The sequence below is a fragment of the Erinaceus europaeus genome, chromosome 12 (assembly GCF_950295315.1).
Source record: "Erinaceus europaeus chromosome 12, mEriEur2.1, whole genome shotgun sequence".
In the NCBI taxonomy this organism is placed as follows: Eukaryota; Metazoa; Chordata; class Mammalia; order Eulipotyphla; family Erinaceidae; genus Erinaceus; species Erinaceus europaeus.
Window position 1 is genome coordinate 745,905 of NC_080173.1, and position 20,084 is coordinate 765,988.

A 20,084-nucleotide genomic window follows, 5' to 3' on the forward strand; every position below is an offset into this window, starting at 1 on the left:
ATGAATCACACTTGGTGTTGGTGGGTTAATCTCATGATGTTTTACTGTCCATTTTGTATTGTATGGATTCAAAGAAAAACATAAATGTCACAATGAGTCTTAACTCCCGGCATTCCTACAACATGTGTGATGTGCTGGATTTGGCCAGTGGCCTGCCTGTGGTCCAGGGAATAGGGAAAAGGATGCATTGAGAAAGAGAAGTCTCCCACAATAGATGGGTTTCATACTTTCTTTTCTGAGTCTAGGTTACTTTCCTGTTGTTATTTGTTCCTGTTGTTACAGGTAAAGAAGAAGTTCATCTTGATAAGTTGGTGGGTGGAGTACAAGCAGTTACAGGTGAGAAGTTAGTACAAGTCTAAGAATATAATTTAAGCAGTACTTGAATTATATTTAAGGTTTTTAATTTTTTCTTATATTGTCATTTTAATTATTACTGGATGGAAAATCTATATAATTTATCAAATTCTTGTACATTTGACCACCTTCACTTTGTAACAGGATTTCAGTTCAGTTTCTTCTTAGCAGTTGGATCATATGCTGTTGTAAACATAGCAAGTTTTACATGGTAGGAACATACACTCTTTTCTGTCACAGAAGGATAAAAGTAGAAAACAGTGATAGGTGGAAAGATGACAGTTCACAAACAAGTGGAGGGTAACCAGCATAATCATGAACAACAAATGGTAAAATAGAGATCACATAAATATATCCTATTCAGCACCATGATTATGCAAAAGACTTTCATTCCTGAGGCTCCAGGGCCCTAGGTTCAGTCCCCAGCATGTCCAGAAGCCAGAACTGTGTGTCTTATACTGGGTCTTAGAAAACAAGTTCTCTGCTTTGACTGTCAAATACAACATGATCTGTGCACTTGCCCTATGTATGGTCTTTACTAGTTGACCCATGTTTCTTACACACCAATTTAAAGTACCTTTACTCACAAACAGATGTTGCATTTTGTCATTTGCTTTTCTGCCCTATTGATGATGACCACCACATGGGAGTATTATGGCACTGAGATAAGTGCTTTAGTGTCTCTCCCTTTAAAATAAATAAGTGAATGAATAACTCAATACATTTTGGTGGAGTTGGCACTCCCATGTAGTATACGAGAAATCTCAGCTACAGTACTCAGGCAAGAAAAGAAGAAAGCATGCAAGCTTTCCAAACTGGGTGTTCCACATCACTAAGAACCCCCAAAACAAAATAACCCCACTTGTGGATGTCAGGAGAGAGCCTACTCAGTTAAGTTGACTTTAGTGTGCATCAGAGTTCCAAGGGCGGTGGTGCAGTGCTGTACTCTCACGCCAGCTCGCATCTCTGTCTCTCTCTCTCTTTATCTCTCTCTGTCTCTCTCTGAGGTGATGAAAACTATTGTGCAGGGTGGTGGTGGCATCGTGGATATGTAAGACCTTGACTCCATTCAAAAACAAACACAATGAAACAACCGCAAAAACCTACTAGAATGTCTGTCTTAAAGGACAACGGGGCTGGAGAGAGAGCTCATCTGGAAGGACATGTGTCTTGCCATGGCTGTAGTCCATGTTTGAGGTCTGGTAGACATGGGGATGCAGTGGCCCTAATGCTGCAATGTCTCTCCCTCTGTCTGTCTACTATCTGATGCAGTGATCCTAAGGGTGAAGTTGTGATGTGATGTTGTTTTCGCTGGGCTGGCTTCACGGGCGGGTAACAGACGACCCGGGACTCATGGCTGGGTTGTAGGCAGTATCTCTTTATTCAAGCAGGACGCAGCACAATCTAAGATGAGCTAAGCTAAACTCAAGGTAAGGTACTGTAAAACTCACAATGCTGTCTTTATATATACTTCCCAAGTAGAGTGGAAACAGGATGTGACATAGAGAGGGTGGAGAGAAAAGTGACTGGTGAAAATCAGAGTGTGACAAGGAGGGGGCAGATTAGGCGAGAATCCTATCACTGAACCACAAATGCCCTGGAGGGAGGGTGGAACTTGTTAACAGTGATTATGTAAATAGAATGAAGAGGTTATGTAAATAGAATAGTGTTAAGCAGGGGGGATTTAAACCAAATGAAACAGAAGGGGTCTCATGCATACCAACAATGTGAGAGGTCCCAGCCCTGCAACAACAACAACAACAATAACAACAACAAAAAAGAAAACAAAGCTTTTCTCTAAAGGTAGAACCAGCACAACAATGATGTGATGCAGTATTTCACTTCTAGATACATACGCACAGGAAATGAAAACAGACTCTAAAGACAAAGACCTGCTATGTTTTTGATACCACCTGATGGTATCAGCCTGTGTGGAATGGGGGAATGGCAAACTCTTAGGAAAAAGGCTGAAACAGTGGCTCCCTGTTGCACTGGTGGTGTAGGAGGAGGAAAGATCTGCTCTGTGGGCACAAACTTCTGACAGTCAGAAGAGTGAGTGCTGAGGATCTAGGGAGAGTGTGGTGACAACAGTCACTCCTATGAGACCCCAGGAAATTTGCTGAGGAATCTGAAATATTCTTACTACAGGAGAGAAATGGTAACTGTGACATGACAGGGATGGTGGTGCTATGAGGAGACTCCTTTTAGCCAACTCGCAGGTTGTATGATTAAAATTACAGGCTGCTGTATGTCCAGTATGCCTTGGTATTGTTAGAATTTAGAGCCTAGTGTTTCTACTAAGCAAAATACACACGGAACAAATTTCTAAAGTAAGTCAAAACTTGATAAGTTTATAATGCTCAAAACCAGGCAGTGGTTTGCAAATACACGGCATCCCATTGATTTGTAACAACTAGTGAAAACACTGTGTTGAAGTGGACAATCTGAAAAGAGAAAATCTCCCAAAAAGTGATCACTTTTCAAAATTTTTAAAAAATTTTTGTTCTATAGGGATAGTCAGAAATTGAGGGTGAGGTGAATGATAGAGAGGCAGAGAGAGAGAGAGAGAGAGAGAGAGAGACCTGCAGCTCTACTTCACCACTTGTGAATCTTTTCCCTTCAGGTTGGTCCATGGGCTCGAACCTGGGTCCTTGAGCTTGTGCATATAACATATGTGCTCAACCAGGTGCGCCGCCACCTGGCCCCTAACTGATCATCTATTAAACAAACAAAACCTCTTCAGGGTGCCAGGGTTGGTGCAGCAGGCAGAGCACTCACGTTACAGCACCTGGGTTCAGCCCCTGGCCCCACACTCAGAGGCATCTTCAGCAGAGATGAAGCAGTGCTTCAGGGGTCTGTCTCTCCCCCTCTCTATCTCCTCCTTCTTTCCAATTTATCTGCCTCTATAGAGATTTTAAACAATCAAACATACAGACATAGCTTTCTGGGATCAGGAAGTCTTCATGCAGCACTGAGTCCTAGTGATCAGCTGGTAGAAAAGGAGAAAGACGAATGAAGGCAGGAAGGAAGGCAGGAAAGAAGAGAGGGAGCGAGGGAGGGAGGGAGAAGATGGGCTTGTATGATACAACACTGAACTATATAATTGTAGAATACCACTTAATAGGTGTCAAGGTCACATAAAATTTAGCAGCCAAACAATACCAAATACAGAATTTGGTAAGAGCAATGGCAACTGTCATGCCCTGTGGGGTTTTAAGTGTATTGTTTGTAACAGATGGTGAGAGGATTACAACAAATAAGTTCATGAATGCATAGGTAGCTTTTACTGGTGATTGGAAAGTTACATGAGATTTGTAGTATCAAATAATACTTTCTTAATTTTTAAAAACTCTTGTGTTTTTGTCTTTATATTTTCATTAAATGGTTCCCAAAGATTTATGGTTTATTTAATTGAACAAGTTACATGTTTTCCAAGTAAATTAAGATTGAATTACAAGATTGCAGGCTATATTCCCACACCACACCCACCTCCTAAATTAGGTGCCCCCACGCTCCCAATGATAAATACTATAGTTCCCTCATAGTCTTTGAGACTTTAACAATTAAATTTAAAAGTCCAACAGAGGCTCTCAAATACCAGCAAGATCAAAATGATTTTGAAGTTTGCCAGCTGAGGAGGTCACTTACTTGTGTGATTAAACTGCTATTAGAGATCATTCTCTAGTCTGCGGCATTCCTGAATTTTAATATTTCATGTTCCCAAAGGAGAAAAGATTGATAGGCAGTCCGTACCGGATTTTGTGAGCCACATGGGTATTGCACTAACAGACAGTGAACAGCAGCAGCTGCTAAGAACACTGCCAGTTGATGGTGAGTCCTGAGGATGCCTTTGTTACCTTCTGGGGTGCTCAGCTGATGGCTTGTTGGGGTGACTCTTCACTTCATGTCAGGCTGCTCCTGATTATCTTTTGAAGTTGTTCTTTCATTGTTTGGAAGTGATGTCATTTTCCTGGTCTTTCCATGAGAGGTGTCTGCCTGTACCACTTCCACCATACACCCAGGTGTTCCTCCACCATCAGGCACTGGGCCCCCAAGGCCCTCTCAACCCCACCCCACTCACCCTGATTGCACTTGGCCTTGCTGCCACAGACCAAGTCTAGTCCAAGTTTCACCCTGTGTTTTGCCTTTCCCTCCTCGTTTCTTAAGCTCCACCTGTAAGTGAAATTTTGTCTCGTGTTGATGCTTCTCCTTCTGTCTGATGTTATTAACATGGTTCCTTCAAGGACTGCTCCACCGTGGATCTCTATAGACCACAACTTCCTTAGTCATTCAGCTCCCTCTGTGTATCTGGATTGTTTCCTAGTTTAGTCTGTGGCTAATTGTGGTGTTATGAACAGAGGTGTGTGTGGGTTCCTTTGGCTAGTTCCACAGGAATCTCTTATATATTCTCAAGTTTGGTGGAACATATTGTTCACATAAGGAAGTTGTGTGCTCTGGTTTCTCCTCTCATCTCTCCCTTTCTTTCTCTCTCTCTCTTTTTTTTCTCAGCATTAAAAAATTTTTTTTAATTTTATTTAAGAAAGTATTCATTAACAAAACCGTAGGGTAGGAGGGGTACAACTCCACACAATTCCCACCACCCATTCTCCATATCCCACCCCCTCCCCTGATAGCTTTCCCATTCTCTGTCCCTCTGGGAGCATGGACCCAAGGTCATTGTGGGATGCAGAAGGTGGAAGGTCTGGCTTCTGTCATTGCTTCCCCGCTGAACATGGGCGCTGACTGGTCGGTCCATACTCCCAGTCTGCCTCTCTCTTTCCCTAGTAGGGTGGGGCTCTGGGGAAGCAGAGCTCCAGGACACATTGGTGGGGTCTTCAGTCCAGGGAAGCCTGGCCGGCATCCTGGTGGCATCTGGCACCTGGTGTCTCTGTCTCTTTGTATCTGAAGAAATGATTCCAGATTGGTTATGCCTTGCTGACAACAACAACAAAAATTTTCATTAATAAAGATACTGTTTTGTTCATTATTTAGCAGTGGCCAAACAAATATTTTACTGTTATCTCTTTGACCAGTGAAAAAAAATTTAAGAAGGAAAATAGAAGAGTGGATTAGCACGAGACAGTTTGTCATTTGTCTTTTTGTTGTTGTTCTTTTTTAATTTGTTGAACAGAAAAAAAGAATGAGATGGGTACCTCCTTATTAGAGTCTATAAATAATTGTTTGGGTGTTTACAATTGCTTAATTAACACTGAAATACTTTATATTTTTCAGTCTCCATGTTTTACTAGAGGATGTGATCTGAACATATTTTATACAAATGTTCTTGAAATTATAATTTTCATTGTGAGAACTGCATTTACTATTTTGGCTAACAAACTATGCCATTTGAATTCTAGCATCGGGGAAGATCAGTCCTACTTCACTCAGGCAATCGGTGAAGTCATTCAAAGGTAGGACACAAGGAAGTTGACACTTAAATATTTCTGATATTTAAAATCTTTAATTGAGATTATCCCTGTGGTTCTATGTCTGCACATTCACATGACTACCATCAGCCATATTTATTCTCCAACCCTAACAGAGGGTGAGAGACAGGGAGACAGAGAGAGGAAGGTAGGACAGAAAAGCAGACTCACAGCTCTTCCTCAACCTTGTGAAGTCCCTCTCCCCCTCAAGTGCACTCAGGTGCTGGCTCAGGGCTCCAGCCCGGGTCCATGTGTGTAGCCACATGTGAGCACTCCTGGGTGAGCCACTTGTCAGCCCTCAGTATTTCAACTCGTTTAAGAAAGGGAGCATACGTTTATAGTGATTAGCAATGGTTTCCAAGATAGTGAGACTAAAGGGTTATAGTTCCACTATACTGCGCCTGCCACCCGTGTTCTGTGCCTCCTCCCCCAACCCCACTCCAGTGACAACTAGAGTAGTTCTCTCAGTGTCTTAGACACAGATTGTGTTTTCTTTTCAACTTTATGTGGTTCAGTTCTCTATATACAATTATTGAAACCATCCAGTAGTTTCTTTCACCTCTGTACTTATTTCATAGATCATAACCACTTCCCATTACATCTATTTTGTCCTTACAATACAGTATCTTTTAAAATTGCCAAGAGTATTCCTTTGAATATATGTACCATAACTACAACTATTACTACTTCTCCGCATCATTCTCTTCTTTCATTATTATTATTATTATTATTATTATTATTACTATTATTAGCTCCAGGCTTACCCCTTGCCTTGGGGTCAGCCCTATGAATCTACTGCTACTGACAGCAATTTTTTCCCATTTATTGTGTAGGATAGAAAGAAACTGAGAGGGGAGGAAGGGATAGAGAGGGAGAGAGACTGAGCAACACCTGCCGACTTGCTTCACCTCATGTAAAGTGTAGTCCCTGTAGTTGGGGAGCCAGGGTTTGAACCCTGATCGTTGTGCAGGTCCTTGAGCTTAGAGGGATTGCACTTACCTGGGACTGTCACTGCCCAGCCCCTGTCCCACAACTTCTTTATCCAGTGATCAGTCAGCAGGCACTTAGGTTGCTTCTATTCCCTGGTTATTGTGAATAATGCATCAGTGCATACATGCCTTTCAATTGGTACATATTAACCAATTAAAATATTAATTACTTATACTGAGGTATGAGGGAGAGAGAAGACAGCTCTGCTCAGCTCTGGCGTGCTATAGTTCCTGGGTTGAAGCTGGGGCTTGTGTAGGCCCCTGCTCACTAGTTCCTGGTCCCAGGCAATTGCTTTCCTTAGTGATTTGTTGTTGGCTGCTCATCAGATGGAAGGATATTATTTCCTTTTTGAGAGAAGATGTCACAATTAGGTTAGAATTTTACTGTTACTCTTCTGTGAACTGATTATGCTTTTGACCTTTTCATTCAGAATGTATTTTAGGACATAATAGTTTTCTTATTATGTTTTTGCTGGAGTTGCCATATTCTCATATTTTTCAAAGCAACCCACGGTGTATAATTAAATTCCAGGTAAACAGCAAAATATGAGGCTGAAAGGTAACTGATAGGTAATTAATTGGAGAAATAAAAAAGCAAGAAGAAAATAGTTCTGCCTATTGACAGACAGAATAGGTGCTGTTTGCGAATTAAATCCATAAATTAATGTTCATTATAGTTAGTATAAATAAAATATATGTTCTAGTGAGGTCCATAAAAAATGGAGCAAATGCATCACCTCATATTTAGTAGGAAACTAGAGAGAGAAGGAGAGACCGAGACCACAGCACTCTGCCGTCACTCGTGAAGTTTACACTGACATGAGCCTGGGTCCTCAGGTGGTAAAGGGTGTACTTTTCTGGATGAACTACCATCAACATTGCTTCCTCTCCTATTCTGGTAATTTTGCTCTCTCCTCATGTCCTTTTTCTTAAGGAGGAAAAGTCAAGAGAAGTAGAGTCAACAGTTTTCTAGAAAACGTGGGAGTAAAGCTCACAGAAAAGGAGCTTGAGAAGCTAATGGAAGACCTACCATTTAGTGGTGAGTGCCGGAGCCACTTCTCAGCCTTTCAGTTGAGCTTTCTTTATGAAATTCAGGTGCTTAGTTTTTGTAGTGAGTATCATTGACATTAAAAGAAATTAGAGGCATTTCATTAAAATTGTCTCCCTTCCTTATTTCCTTTCTACCTTCCTCTCTCTCTCTTTTGTTGAATCATTGCCATAGTAAAAGCTTCTTGGAAAAGCTACAACTTTTTTTTTTAATTCTTTATTGGGGGATTAATGGTTTACATGTGATATTAAAATACACTAGTTTATACATGCATAACATTTCCCAGTTTTTGACATAACAATTCAACCCCCACTAGGTCTGTCTCCTGCCATCTGAAATGTTACTTCTTAGAGACTAATGGGGCGTTCTTTTTCTCTTTTTTTATCTTAGATAACACACACACACACACACAGTATATTTATATCTCACAGATATAGAAAGTCAGACAGACTAACATGTAAATCAACCTTGAATCTACCTCTTATATTTTACTTTATCCACAAAATCCTGCATGTTTCCTATTTAAATCCCGATATCCTTTCTCTCTGTAAAGTGATCACTGTTCATTGTTTCTGTCATCACCATCACTGCTGGGGCTTGGTGTCTGCATGACTCCAGTGCTGGAGACCAGTTCCTTTTCTTTCCTCTAGATAAAGGATGAGAGACAGAGAGCAAGAGAGGGAGAGAGAGAGAGAGACACTGCAGCACTCCTCCACCCTCATGTGAATCTTCCCCCTTCTAGATGCTCTGAAGTCATAGCCTGGGCTTGAACCTGTGCCCTTGCTCATGTGATGTGTGTGTCCAACAGAGTGAGCCACCTTCTACCTCTCTCACATTAAGAACCATTGCTCTCCCTAATATTTTTCTTTTTCTTGATTGATTTGTTGGTTGGTTTGTTCTTGCCAGCCAGGCCTTTAATGTTCTGGACTCACTGTTTTTCAAAAATAAATGTGGATGATTGTGATTTTTATTGTCTTAATGAGAGAGGAAATAAGAGGATAGAGCGAAAGCACTAGACATCACTCTGGTACATGTGCTGTCAGGGATCGAACCTAGGACCTCCTGCCTAGGAGCTCAGTGCTTTATCCATGGCGCCACCTCCCAGACCACAAATACTGAACATTTTTATGTACCTAGTGGCCCTCGACAAGTAAAAGAGTGCAGTGTAGTCTCCATAGAGGCTGCCCTCTAGGGCAGATTCTGGCTGTGCTTTTATAAAGTCAGACAATCATGTAAAGTGCAGGATTCACTGACTGTAATATTCTGTCACTGTATTCACCCCTGGATTGTGGCACTAAGGCAGCCCTAGTCAGTGTGTACACAAATGTCCACATTGATAGAGAACTTGACATGGACCCAGAATTTGAATTTCGTATCGTTTGAATACAGAACAATGTCCGTTTTGTAGTGTTTGGATTTCAAAAAACGTATAACTGAGTCTTAACTCAAGGGCATCCATACAAAATAGGTGGTGTGGTAGGTTTTATGCTTTCTGTTCTAAATCTAGGTGACTTTCTAGTTCATGTTTGTTCCTGTTGTTACAGATAAAGAAGAAGTTGATCTTGATAAGTTGATGGATGCAGTAAAAGCTGTTACAGGTGAGAAGTTAATACAAGTCTATGAATATAAAGCTTAAGTAGCACTTAGGTTATATTAAAGACTAAATTTTTCTTGTTGTGGCATATTAATTTTTACTTGATAAAATATTTTTTTGCAATTTATTGAATTTCTTAGACTTTTGGCTCCCTACACTTTAGCAACATAATTTCAGTCTGTGTCTCTGAAGCATCTTCTTTGTCGTTTAATGCTGCATTAACATTTCACTTTTTCTATGTCGGTAGTAGGCAGTATTATAGAGGTAGTTAAAACTGTGCTGACACTATAGATGACTACACACTTCCTTTGGCCAATCGTTTATTTTTAGAAAGCACGTGATTGAGGAACTGTTGTAAGGTTACTCTCACGGGCACACATCTTCTTGCTTCTCGTGGGTTTGCTGGTCCAAGTTAGGTGTCAGCAGGCCTTGCCCACCATTCACTTGCCCTTTTTCCTCCTTCTCAGGAAACTGAGTTCCTACTCCCCACCAACCTCCTTTTACCCTCCCCTTGATTTGCTGGGTCCGTCAAAATACAGATTGCTATTTTATAACTAATTTTATTGTTTTTAGGGTTATGGCAGGGGCTCTGTGTAGGCGTGATTCATGTACCTCCTGTGGAATTCTTTTTTTCAGAGAGAGAGAGACAGGAATAGAGAGACACAGAGGGGAGGAGAGATACCCCAGCACTACTCCACTGTAATGTTCCCCAGGCAGGTGTCCCATGTGTTGGCCAGATGTGCAAACACAGTTAGCTCACGTGGCCCAGTGTGTGCTCTACCAGCTGAGCCATCTTCTGGCCCTGGCAGTTATTTAAAGATGCTCAGAGTCCTTATCTGGTAACAGAAATATTTGGACTAGTGTCAATAAGATCTGAATGGAGAAGAAAACTTACAACCCTCATTTTATTTGTGTTGATAATTCACATTCTTGTAACTATTACATTATGATGACGTGGCTATTAGAGTGACAGGGATCTCCTTACATGAGCACTACTGACTGCATATATATATATATATATATCTTTAGTTCTATGCTGTCTTGTTGCAGTCCCAGGTGATCTCCTTTTATATTCCGACTATTATTATCTATAACTATCTATCTACATTTACATATATTTGCCCCATTTTTTCTGTGGTATTGCCTGTTTTCTCTTGTACTTTCATTCTTTCTCTCTCTCTCTCTCTCTCTTTCTTTCTTCTTTTTTATTTGCCTCCAGTATTATTGCTGGTACTTGGTGCCAGAAGACGAATCCACTACTCCTGGCAGCCCTTTTCATTTTTATTGGATAGGTCAGAAAGTAGTTGAGAGGGGAGGAGGAGAGAGATGGAGAGAGACAGAGAGACACCTGCATCCTGCTTCACCACTTTTGAAGTTTCCCCCTGCAGGTGGGGACCAGAGGCTTGAACCTAGGACCTTACAGACTGTAATGTATGTGCTTAATCAGATGCACCATTCCCTGGCCCTCCCATTACTTCTTTATTGTGAGTGCAAGGTCCTGAGAGGCCCACAAGAGAGCTTATGATGACATTCCTGATAGGAGTGACCAGTGATGGTGAAGACAGAACTATTAGAGTTCCTGGCCCATCATATCTACAGGGGGTCAAGGATTCCCTGAAATGGGCCCCAGATGATGGGGTAGCCTAGTATTGACTAAGAAGACCGTCATTAAGTGAGCCAGTCTCTGGCTATTTCATAGCTTTTGTAGTCCTTTGCTTAACTGATGAGTTTAGACTTTCTCCCAGCTATAAAGTGTTGAGTGTCTTTTGTGTATGAAACCAGTATTAGCTTTATGAGGTCTGGCCTCAAATTAGGGAGGAAATACACCTAGGATTTTCTTGAGTAGATAGAGTGGTTGAGGGATATGAAGTAGAAGGTAGGAGAGGAGGGTGTCTAGGCCTAAGTAATAAATATTGCATGAGAAAGTTTGTGATGCCTTCCTTAGACCATTCCACTAGATTGCCAAGCTTATTAGTCTAAGTCTAATCGCAACAGACTAATAAATACTTTTACTTTGATGCCGGGAGCCAGCCCCAGGCAAAGTAATTCAGAGTCCCTGAAGGAAAGAGGGAGTTGGCGAGATGAATGAAGTGAGAGACACATTAGCTGCTTTAGGTGCAGGAGAGAAGTGTCTCTGGGGCTCTCTGCAGATCTTTATTTTTATTTTTTTAATTTATTTTCTCTTTTGTTGCCCTTGTTGTTTTGTTGTTGTAGTTATGTTTGTTGTTATTGATGTCATTTTTGTTAGATAGGACAAGAGAGGGGGAGAGAAAGACAGACACCTGCAGACCTGCTTCACCTCTTGTGAAGCAACTCCCCTGCAGGTGGGGAGCCGGGAGCTTGAACCGGGATCCTTATGCTGGTCCTTGAGCTTTGCACCACGTGCGCTTAACCCGCTGCGCTACTGCCGACTCCCGATAGCTTTATTTTTAAACACTTTTTGCCCGGTTATAGTTGACATTATGTAAGATTATTTTCATTAACATCAAGGATACAGATGACATCATGTATAATTGTTTTCATTAACATCAAGAATAACCTTAAACAACATTATTATTATTATAGGTATGTTTTCCTTAGAAATTTCCCTAGGTCTGGGGCATACTGATCTCCCATTGAAGGTGTCCTTGGTCTGGGGTAGCCTAAATCTTCTCTTGAAAATTTCCTTGGTCTGGGGTACCCTAAATTTTCCCTTGAAGGTTCCTTTGAGGGAGTCGGGGTGGTAGCGCAGTGGGTTAAGTGCACATGGCACAAAGCCCAAGGACTGGTGTAAGGATCCCAGTTTGAGCCCTGGTTCCCCACCTGCAGGGGATTTGCTTCACAGTTGGTGAAGCAAGTCTGCAGGTGTCTGTCTTTCTCTCCCCCTCTGTCTTACCCTCCTCTCTCCATTTCTCTCTGTCCTAACAACAACATCAATAACAACAACAATAAAAAAGAAAAGAAAAGAAAGTTCCCTTGAAATGACCATCTGTGTTTTGACCATCTCCCTGTTCTGACCTTCTGTATGAATTAACATTTTTCCCTGGAATAGCTTTTCTTCTTAACCCATTCTTGGATGGGTCTAACTAGATCATAGTAGGTTGTCCACCTAAACAAATCTGCTGTAAAGTAAGCACATGCCATGGGGGCTCTCTTCTGGTTAACCTTTTGCATATATGCAAGTTCACTAACTTTAAGCTATGGAAGTTTGCTAATTTCTACCCATATATCCTAACATCAGCTATTTAACTACACATCCTCTATATTCATCATGGATGCCTATAAGTGGAAGCAGGGGGTTTGTGGTTGAGGGTAAGCAATAGGGCCTCTTCATATTTAGGTGGGTCTGCTACTCATACTATAAGCCACCCGTAATTCTGGTTTTGGTCTGAGTCCAGCTGATTGAGAAGCTGTAGTGGTGATAAGTAGCTCTTTTTCCGAAAGCCTTCCAATGGCTACAGCAGCTTCAGCTCTTAGGCCATTTTTAGTCTTGTCACACTCACTGCCATAATTGTTGTCACAATGTACTTCCCCCAGGGTTCTCCTTTTACTGTCCGTAGGTATTATTTGTGCATATCCAATATAGCCAATAGGTCTTTAAATGATCAATGTAAGGAAAACTGACTTCAGTTTAGTCGAGGGCTTTCCACTTTGTAGTTAGCCCTAGCCTGCTGGGGCTGTGACATACAGTAGGCCTGACTTTGCTCCCACCACTTTGAGGTATGTAGTTGCCCCTAACTTAAGGATCCGTGTATACATGTAATTAGTACCATAGGCCCAACCCTATATCTAGGGTCTGTAAATTTGTTACAGAGTGTGCCTTCTGAAATGGAACTAGGGAGTCCCAGTGTTAGGAAAGATCTCACTAGATTATTGGAGTTGGAAGGTTGGCTCCTCACTTGCAGGGGGGTCCTTCACAAGTGGTGAAGCAGGTCTGCAAGTGTCTACCTTTCTTTCCCCAGCTCTGTCTTCCCCTCCTCTCTCAATTTCTTTCTGTCCTATCCAACAGAAAGGACAGTAACAACAACAACAATAAACAACAAGGGCAACAAAAGAGAAAAATAGCCTCCAGAAGCAGTGGATTCATAGTGTAGGCACTGAGCCCCAGCAATAACCCTGGAGACAATAAACAAACAAACAAACAAAAAAACAAACAGAAAGAAAAATGGAAGGGAGGAAGGAAGGAGAAACACTCAAATATAACACTGAATTATGTAATAATATAACATCATTTCACAGATGTAAAGCTCAAAAAATTTAGTACTCAAACAATACCAAATGTTCGCAATGAAAGATAGCCAGGGGAACTGGCGTGCACTATGAGATTTTAATTATAATGTTCTTAGAGGTAGAGAACTTCAATAAAAAAGTAAATGAACCTATATGTAACTTTTCTAGTAAGTGGAATGGCACACTGAAATTGTATTATTTAAAAAATATATTCTAGTTTGCCCTAACTATATTTTTCTCTTTGTATTTTTATCAAATGATTTCAGAGGTAAACTATATTTATGTGAACAATTTTAATATTTACTCATTTTGTAAATTGTGATTAACAGTGGATTACAAGATTACAAGACTACAGGTTACAGTCCCACACCACACCCACCACTAAACTTCTGTGACCCCAACCTCCCAATGATAGGCGTCATACTTCTCTCAGTCTTTGAGACATTAACAATTAATTTTAAAAATGTTTCAGAGGTTCTCAAGTAACAGAAAGATAAAATATTTTCTGCTAATTGTATCAAGGGACATTAACAAAATTCAGGGAGAAAAAGGCAAGGCGCCTGTGTAAAAAGTACATAAATGACCTGATTCTGACATCCTAATTAAGCAGACAGCTACACAGTGAGGAAAAACTTATTCTCCTCTTTCCCACTCTTTGTCAGAAGACAAAAATCATACTTTGGGCCTGTAAATAAATTAGTGTATTTGGCCTAGTACCCCCGCCCTCAGTGCTTAGTATGTCTGATTGTGCCTTTGAAGTTTGCCAGCTGAGGAGGTCACTTACTTGTGTGATTAAACTGCTATTAGAGATCATTCTCTAGTCTGCGGCATTCCTGAATTTTAATATTTCATGTTCCCAAAGGAGAAAAGATCGATAGGCAGTCCGTACCGGATTTTGTGAGCCACATGGGTATTGCACTAACAGACAGTGAACAACAGCCGCCGCTAAGAACACTGCCAGTTGATGGTGAGTCCTGAGGATGCCTTTGTTACCTTCTGGGGTGCTCAGCTGATGGTTTGTTGGGGTGACTCTTCACTTCATGTCAGGCTGCTCCTGATTATCTTTTGAAGTTGTTCTTTCATTGTTTGGAAGTGATGCCATTTTCCTGGTCTTTCCATGAGAGGTGTCTGCCTGTACCACTTCCACCATACACCCAGGTGTTCCTCCACCATCAGGCACTGGGCCCCCAAGGCCCTCTCAACCCCACCCCACTCACCCTGATTGCACTTGGCCTTGCTGCCACAGACCAAGTCTAGTCCAAGTTTCACCCTGTGTTTTGCCTTTCCCTCCTCGTTTCTTAAGCTCCACCTGTAAGTGAAATTTTGTCTCCTGTTGATGCTTCTCCTTCTGTCTGATGTTATTAACATGGTTCCTTCAAGGACTGCTCCACAGTAAATTATAGATTATACATTCATTTATCATGAGCACTGCGTAATATTTTGTCTGAGAAATTGTTTGCTTTGCATTATAGCTTCTGGGATGATCAGTCAAACTTCACTCAGGGAATCTGTAAAGTCATTCAAAGGTAAGACACAGCAATTTGACAATTAGACATTTTCAACATTTGAAAAAAGTTAAATGTTTTAAAATGATTTATTATTTTGAATGACAGTGAGACACAGAGGAAGATGCACAGGATTGTTACCTGAGCACTGCTCAGCTCTGGCTTACTGTTGCTGGGAATTGAACCTGGGACTTTCGAGCCTCAGGCATCAAAGTCTTTTGCTGAAACATTAGTCAGTCTCCTTATCCCTATATTTAAAATCTTTAATCGAGATTATTACTGTGGTTCTATGTCTGCACATTCACATGACTACCATCAGCCATATTTATTCTCCAACCCTAACAGAGGGTGAGAGACAGGGAGACAGAGAGAGGAAGGTAGGACAGAAAAGGAGAGACTCACAGCTCTTCCTCAACCTTGTGAAGTCCCTCTCCCCCTCAAGTGCACTCAGGTGCTGGCTCAGGGCTCCAGCCCGGGTCCATGTGTGTAGCCACATGTGAGCACTCCTGGGTGATCCACTTGTCAGCCCTCAGTATTTCAACTCGTTTAAGAAAGGGAGCATACGTTTATAGTGATTAGCAATGGTTTCCAAGATAGTAAGACTAAAGGGTTATAGTTCCACTATACTGCGCCTGCCACCCGTGTTCTGTGCCTCCTCCCCCAACCCCACTCCAGTGACAGCTAGAGTAGTTCTCTCAGTGTCTTAGACACAGATTGTGTTTTCTTTTCAACTTTATGTGGTTCAGTTCTCTATATACAATTATTGAAACCATCCAGTAGTTTCTTTCACCTCTCTACTTATTTCATAGATCATAACCACTTCCCATTACATCCATTTTGTCCTTACAATACAGTATCTTTTAAAATTGCCAAGAGTATTCCTTTGAATATATGTACCATAACTACAACTATTACTACTTCTCCGCATCATTCTCTTCTTTCGTTCATTATTATTATTATTATTACTATTATTAGCTCTAGGCTTACCCCTTGCCTTGGAGTCAGCCCTATGAATCTACTGCTACTGACAGCAATTTTTTTCCATTTATTGTGTAGGACAGAAAGAAACTGAGAGGGGAGGAAGGGATAGAGAGGGAGAGAGACTGAGCAACACCTGCCGACTTGCTTCACCTCATGTAAAGTGTAGTCCCTGCAGGTGGGGAGCCAGGGTTTGAACCCTGATCGTTGTGCAGGTCCTTGAGCTTAGAGTGATTGCACTTACCTGGGACTGTCACTGCCCAGCCCCTGTCCCACAACTTCTTTATCCAGTGATCAGTCAGCAGGCACTTAGGTTGCTTCTATTCCCTGGTTATTGTGAATAATGCATCAGTGCATACATGCCTTTCAATTGGTACATATTAACCAATTAAAATATTAATTACTTATACTGAGGTATGAGGGAGAGAGAAGACAGCTCTGCTCAGCTCTGGCGTGCTATAGTTCCTGGGTTGAAGCTGGGGCTTGTGTAGGCCCCTGCTCACTAGTTCCTGGTCTCAGGCAATTGCTTTCCTTAGTGATTTGTTGTTGGCTGCTCATCAGATGGAAGGACATTATTTCCTTTTTGAGGGAAGATGTCTCTTCTGTTTGTGTCCTCCTGACCTTTGGCCTTTTCCTTTGGAATGGTGACATCTGACTTTTTTTTTTTTTTTTTTTTGCCTCTATGATTTTTTGTGGCTTGGTGCCTATACTACGAATCCACTGCTACTGTGGCTGTTTTGTTAAGATTTTTTGTACAGGACAGAGAGAAATTGAGAGGAGGGAAGATGGAAAGGGAGAGATAAAGATTGAGACCTGCAGACCTGCTTCACCACATCTGAAGCAACCCCCTTGTAGGTGGGGAACCGGGGGCTTGAACTGGATCATTGCATGAGTCCTTGCACTTAACCCAGTGCATCACCTCCTGGTCCCCAGGAATGGTGACTTTTGCACATTTTATAATTTTTTAATTTTTTAATTTCTAAAATGGAAACACTGACAAGGCAATAGGATAAGAAGGGTACAAATCCGACCAAAACTGCATGTCCTATCCCTACCAACAATAGCTTTGCTATTCTTTTTTTTTCTTTTTCAAATATTTTATTGGGAAGATAATGTTTATAGTACAGTGTGACACACATGTACAGTTTTTCATGTGTGCTCAGCAGATGTCTGCAAAACAGTCTCACTAACAATTTAGGCATTGACCATATTTAAAATTTTAGGGGGTTGTACTTTTTATTGTAATAATAATAGTCTCTTTGAAGCCCACCTCACCCAGATACCAAAAGTGCACAGTTTTTTATGTGTAATTTTGACATTGTGATGCCAGAGAGAAGGAAACATAAGGTTTAACTAGTCACCCATCTGGGCCCCCAAATTATCGGATTTATATTTTTAAATAACACTATAATTTTAACTAAGTTCCTCTTCTGTGAATTGATTTTCATTTAGATTCTTCATTCAGAATGCATTTAAAGATATAATGTCCTTTTTAAAAATCTTTTCATGAGATTATGTTTTCACACATTTTTCAAAGCTTACCCCACAATATTTAATTCAAATTCTATGTAAAAAGAAAAATATGAGACAGATAGGTAACAGATATGCAGTTATTTGGAATAATAAACAAGCCAAGAAGAAAATAGTGTCTGCCTATTGACAGACAGAATGAGCATTGTTACGACAGAATTAAAACCATAAATTAATGATCACTAATGTTACTATTAATAAAACAAAAGTTCTAGTGAGATCTAGTAAAAAAAAAGAAATGGAGCCAATGCATCACCTCATATTTAGGAGGAAACTAGAGAGAGAAGGAGAGACCAAGACCACAGCACTCTGCCGTCACTCGTGAAGTTTACACTGGCATGAGCCTGGGTCCTCAGGTGGTAAAGGGTGTACTTTTCTGGATGAACTACCATCAACATTGCTTCCTCTCCTATTCTGGTAATTTTGCTCTCTCCTCATGTCCTTTTTCTTAAGGAGGAAAAGTCAAGAGAAGTAGAGTCAACAGTTTTCTAGAAAACGTGGGAGTAAAGCTCACAGAAAAGGAGCTTGAGACGCTAATGGAAGACCTACCATTTAGTGGTGAGTGCCGGAGTCACTTCTCAGCCTTTCAGTTGAGCTTTCTTTATGAAATTCAGGTGATTAGTTTTTGCAATGAGCATCATTGACATTAAAGGAAATTAGAGATCCTGGAGTCAAGTCCATTCTGTAGTCATTAGAAAAAAGGGCTCCTGGAAATAATTGTAAGTTATCAGTATGTTTTGCTGTTGATAGCAAATAATGCTGCACAGTTACTAGGGTGTTTGTTTAGAAAATATTCAGGCAGGTTTATGTTCCCACACACTTGTCTTGTTTTGTATGGTTTTTTGTTACATTCCATTCATAACTTATTTATAGTCTAGGATAGTGCCTGTGTTTTATCATTTAATGTTGGTTACTACAACAGAATACTGCATTCCTTAGCTTGTTTTGAATGAGTGGTTTAATACAGATTGACAAGATTGTATGAGAAGAGAGGTACAATTCCATATAAATCCCATGACCAGAGTTCCCTATCCCATCCTCTCCATTGGTAGCGTTCCTATTCTTTATCCCTTTGAGAGCATGGACTAAAGATCTTTATGAGGTGTGGGAGGATGAAGGTCTGGCTTCTGTAATTGCTTCTCCACTGGACATGGACAGGGGCAGGTGGGTCCAAACCCCCAGCCTGTGTCTATCTTTTCCTTGTGTGGCCAGGATCTGGGGAGGGGAGGCCCAGCACTCATTGGTGAGGACCTCTGCTCAGAAGAGTCAGGTTGGCATCATGGTAGCATCTGCAACTTGGGGGCTGAAAAGCAGTAAGATAGGAAGCAGGAAAACTGTTTAATAATCAGGAACCTAAAGATAATAATAGAGCAGATGGAACTAAGGGTCTTCATATGGGAAGAACCTAGGAAGGCTATTTTGGTACATTCCTAGGGGCCCATGACTTGACACATTTTTGTCTGAGTCTGATAGTTGACATGCAGGTTGGCTAAAGGTATTGCCTGGGAAGATGGTATTAGAGTTCAGAATAGGACTAGAAAGCCAGTTCAGGGCAGAGATAGCTCCCAAATATGGGGAAAGTATGTGAATATTGTTAAGTGTAAACCCCATCAATCTGACCTGAGGCCCATGTGTATTCATGTTTAGCCAGGAGCCCATGTAACCTCTGCATCTCTGTCAGTCTGAGCTCACAGTGCATGGTCACAGCCAGGAACATTCTAGGCTTCTCTCATTTCAGGGTCAGTCTTCCTTGAGTGACCAGCCTCCCTTCAGAGTGTGGGGCAGTTTCTACCGTTGTTGTTCTACAGTGAGGGCACGTTCCTGTAGAGGCCCACAGGAGAGCTCATGGTGCTGTCCCTGATGGAGATGACCAGTGATGGTGGACCCGGGCAGCTGTTAGAGGTCTAGGTCCATCCTGTCTCTGTGGTAATCTCTGCATTCCCTGACTAGGGCCCTGGATGAAGGGGTGACCTGGTAGTGACCCAAAGTGCCATCATTAAAGTGGGTCAGTCCCTTGCCCTTATCCAGCTTTTGTAGCCCTTAATTTATCAGACAGAGTGAGAGTGACTGAGGGAAGTGATAATATGAGTACGTGAGGAGAGTATGTGGTAGGCCTAAGTAGAAAATATTTGATTAAGTTCTTCATGGTGTGTTTTTTAGGTCCTTTAACTTGCTTGCTGAAGTTACTGAGTCTAAATCTCCTCACTGCAGGCTCCTGCACACTTTGACTCTAAGGAATATGTTTTCCCCTCATTTATGGATGCGTGTGCACATGTGCCCTATCTCTTGGGCCCTGGTCTGTATCTGTGTTCTGTAGCTTTGTTAGGAGTTGAATCACCTGAAATGGAACTTAGGAGTCCTGTGAGCTAGGAACGGTCTCCCCAGAGTATGGGAGCTGGATGGTGGACATACCAGGCCTGGCATCTCTGGACACAGTCCAACGTGAAGCAC

The 20,084-nt window shown here is 41.4% G+C and overlaps 1 protein-coding gene across 1 annotated transcript in view; it reads left to right on the top strand.

Annotated features, from left to right (window-relative positions):
- EFCAB13 (EF-hand calcium binding domain 13) overlaps positions 1-18,277 on the top strand; it is a 224,760-nt gene extending 206,483 nt beyond the window's left edge. Inside the window, exons 54-58 of the mRNA XM_060202483.1 lie at positions 7,704-7,808; positions 9,362-9,415; positions 14,483-14,587; positions 15,093-15,146; positions 18,087-18,277. Of these exons, the coding sequence (XP_060058466.1) occupies positions 7,704-7,808; positions 9,362-9,415; positions 14,483-14,587; positions 15,093-15,146; positions 18,087-18,277 (509 nt within the window). The remainder of the gene's footprint in view (positions 1-7,703; positions 7,809-9,361; positions 9,416-14,482; positions 14,588-15,092; positions 15,147-18,086) is intronic.
- The last annotated feature ends 1,807 nt before the right edge of the window (positions 18,278-20,084 follow it).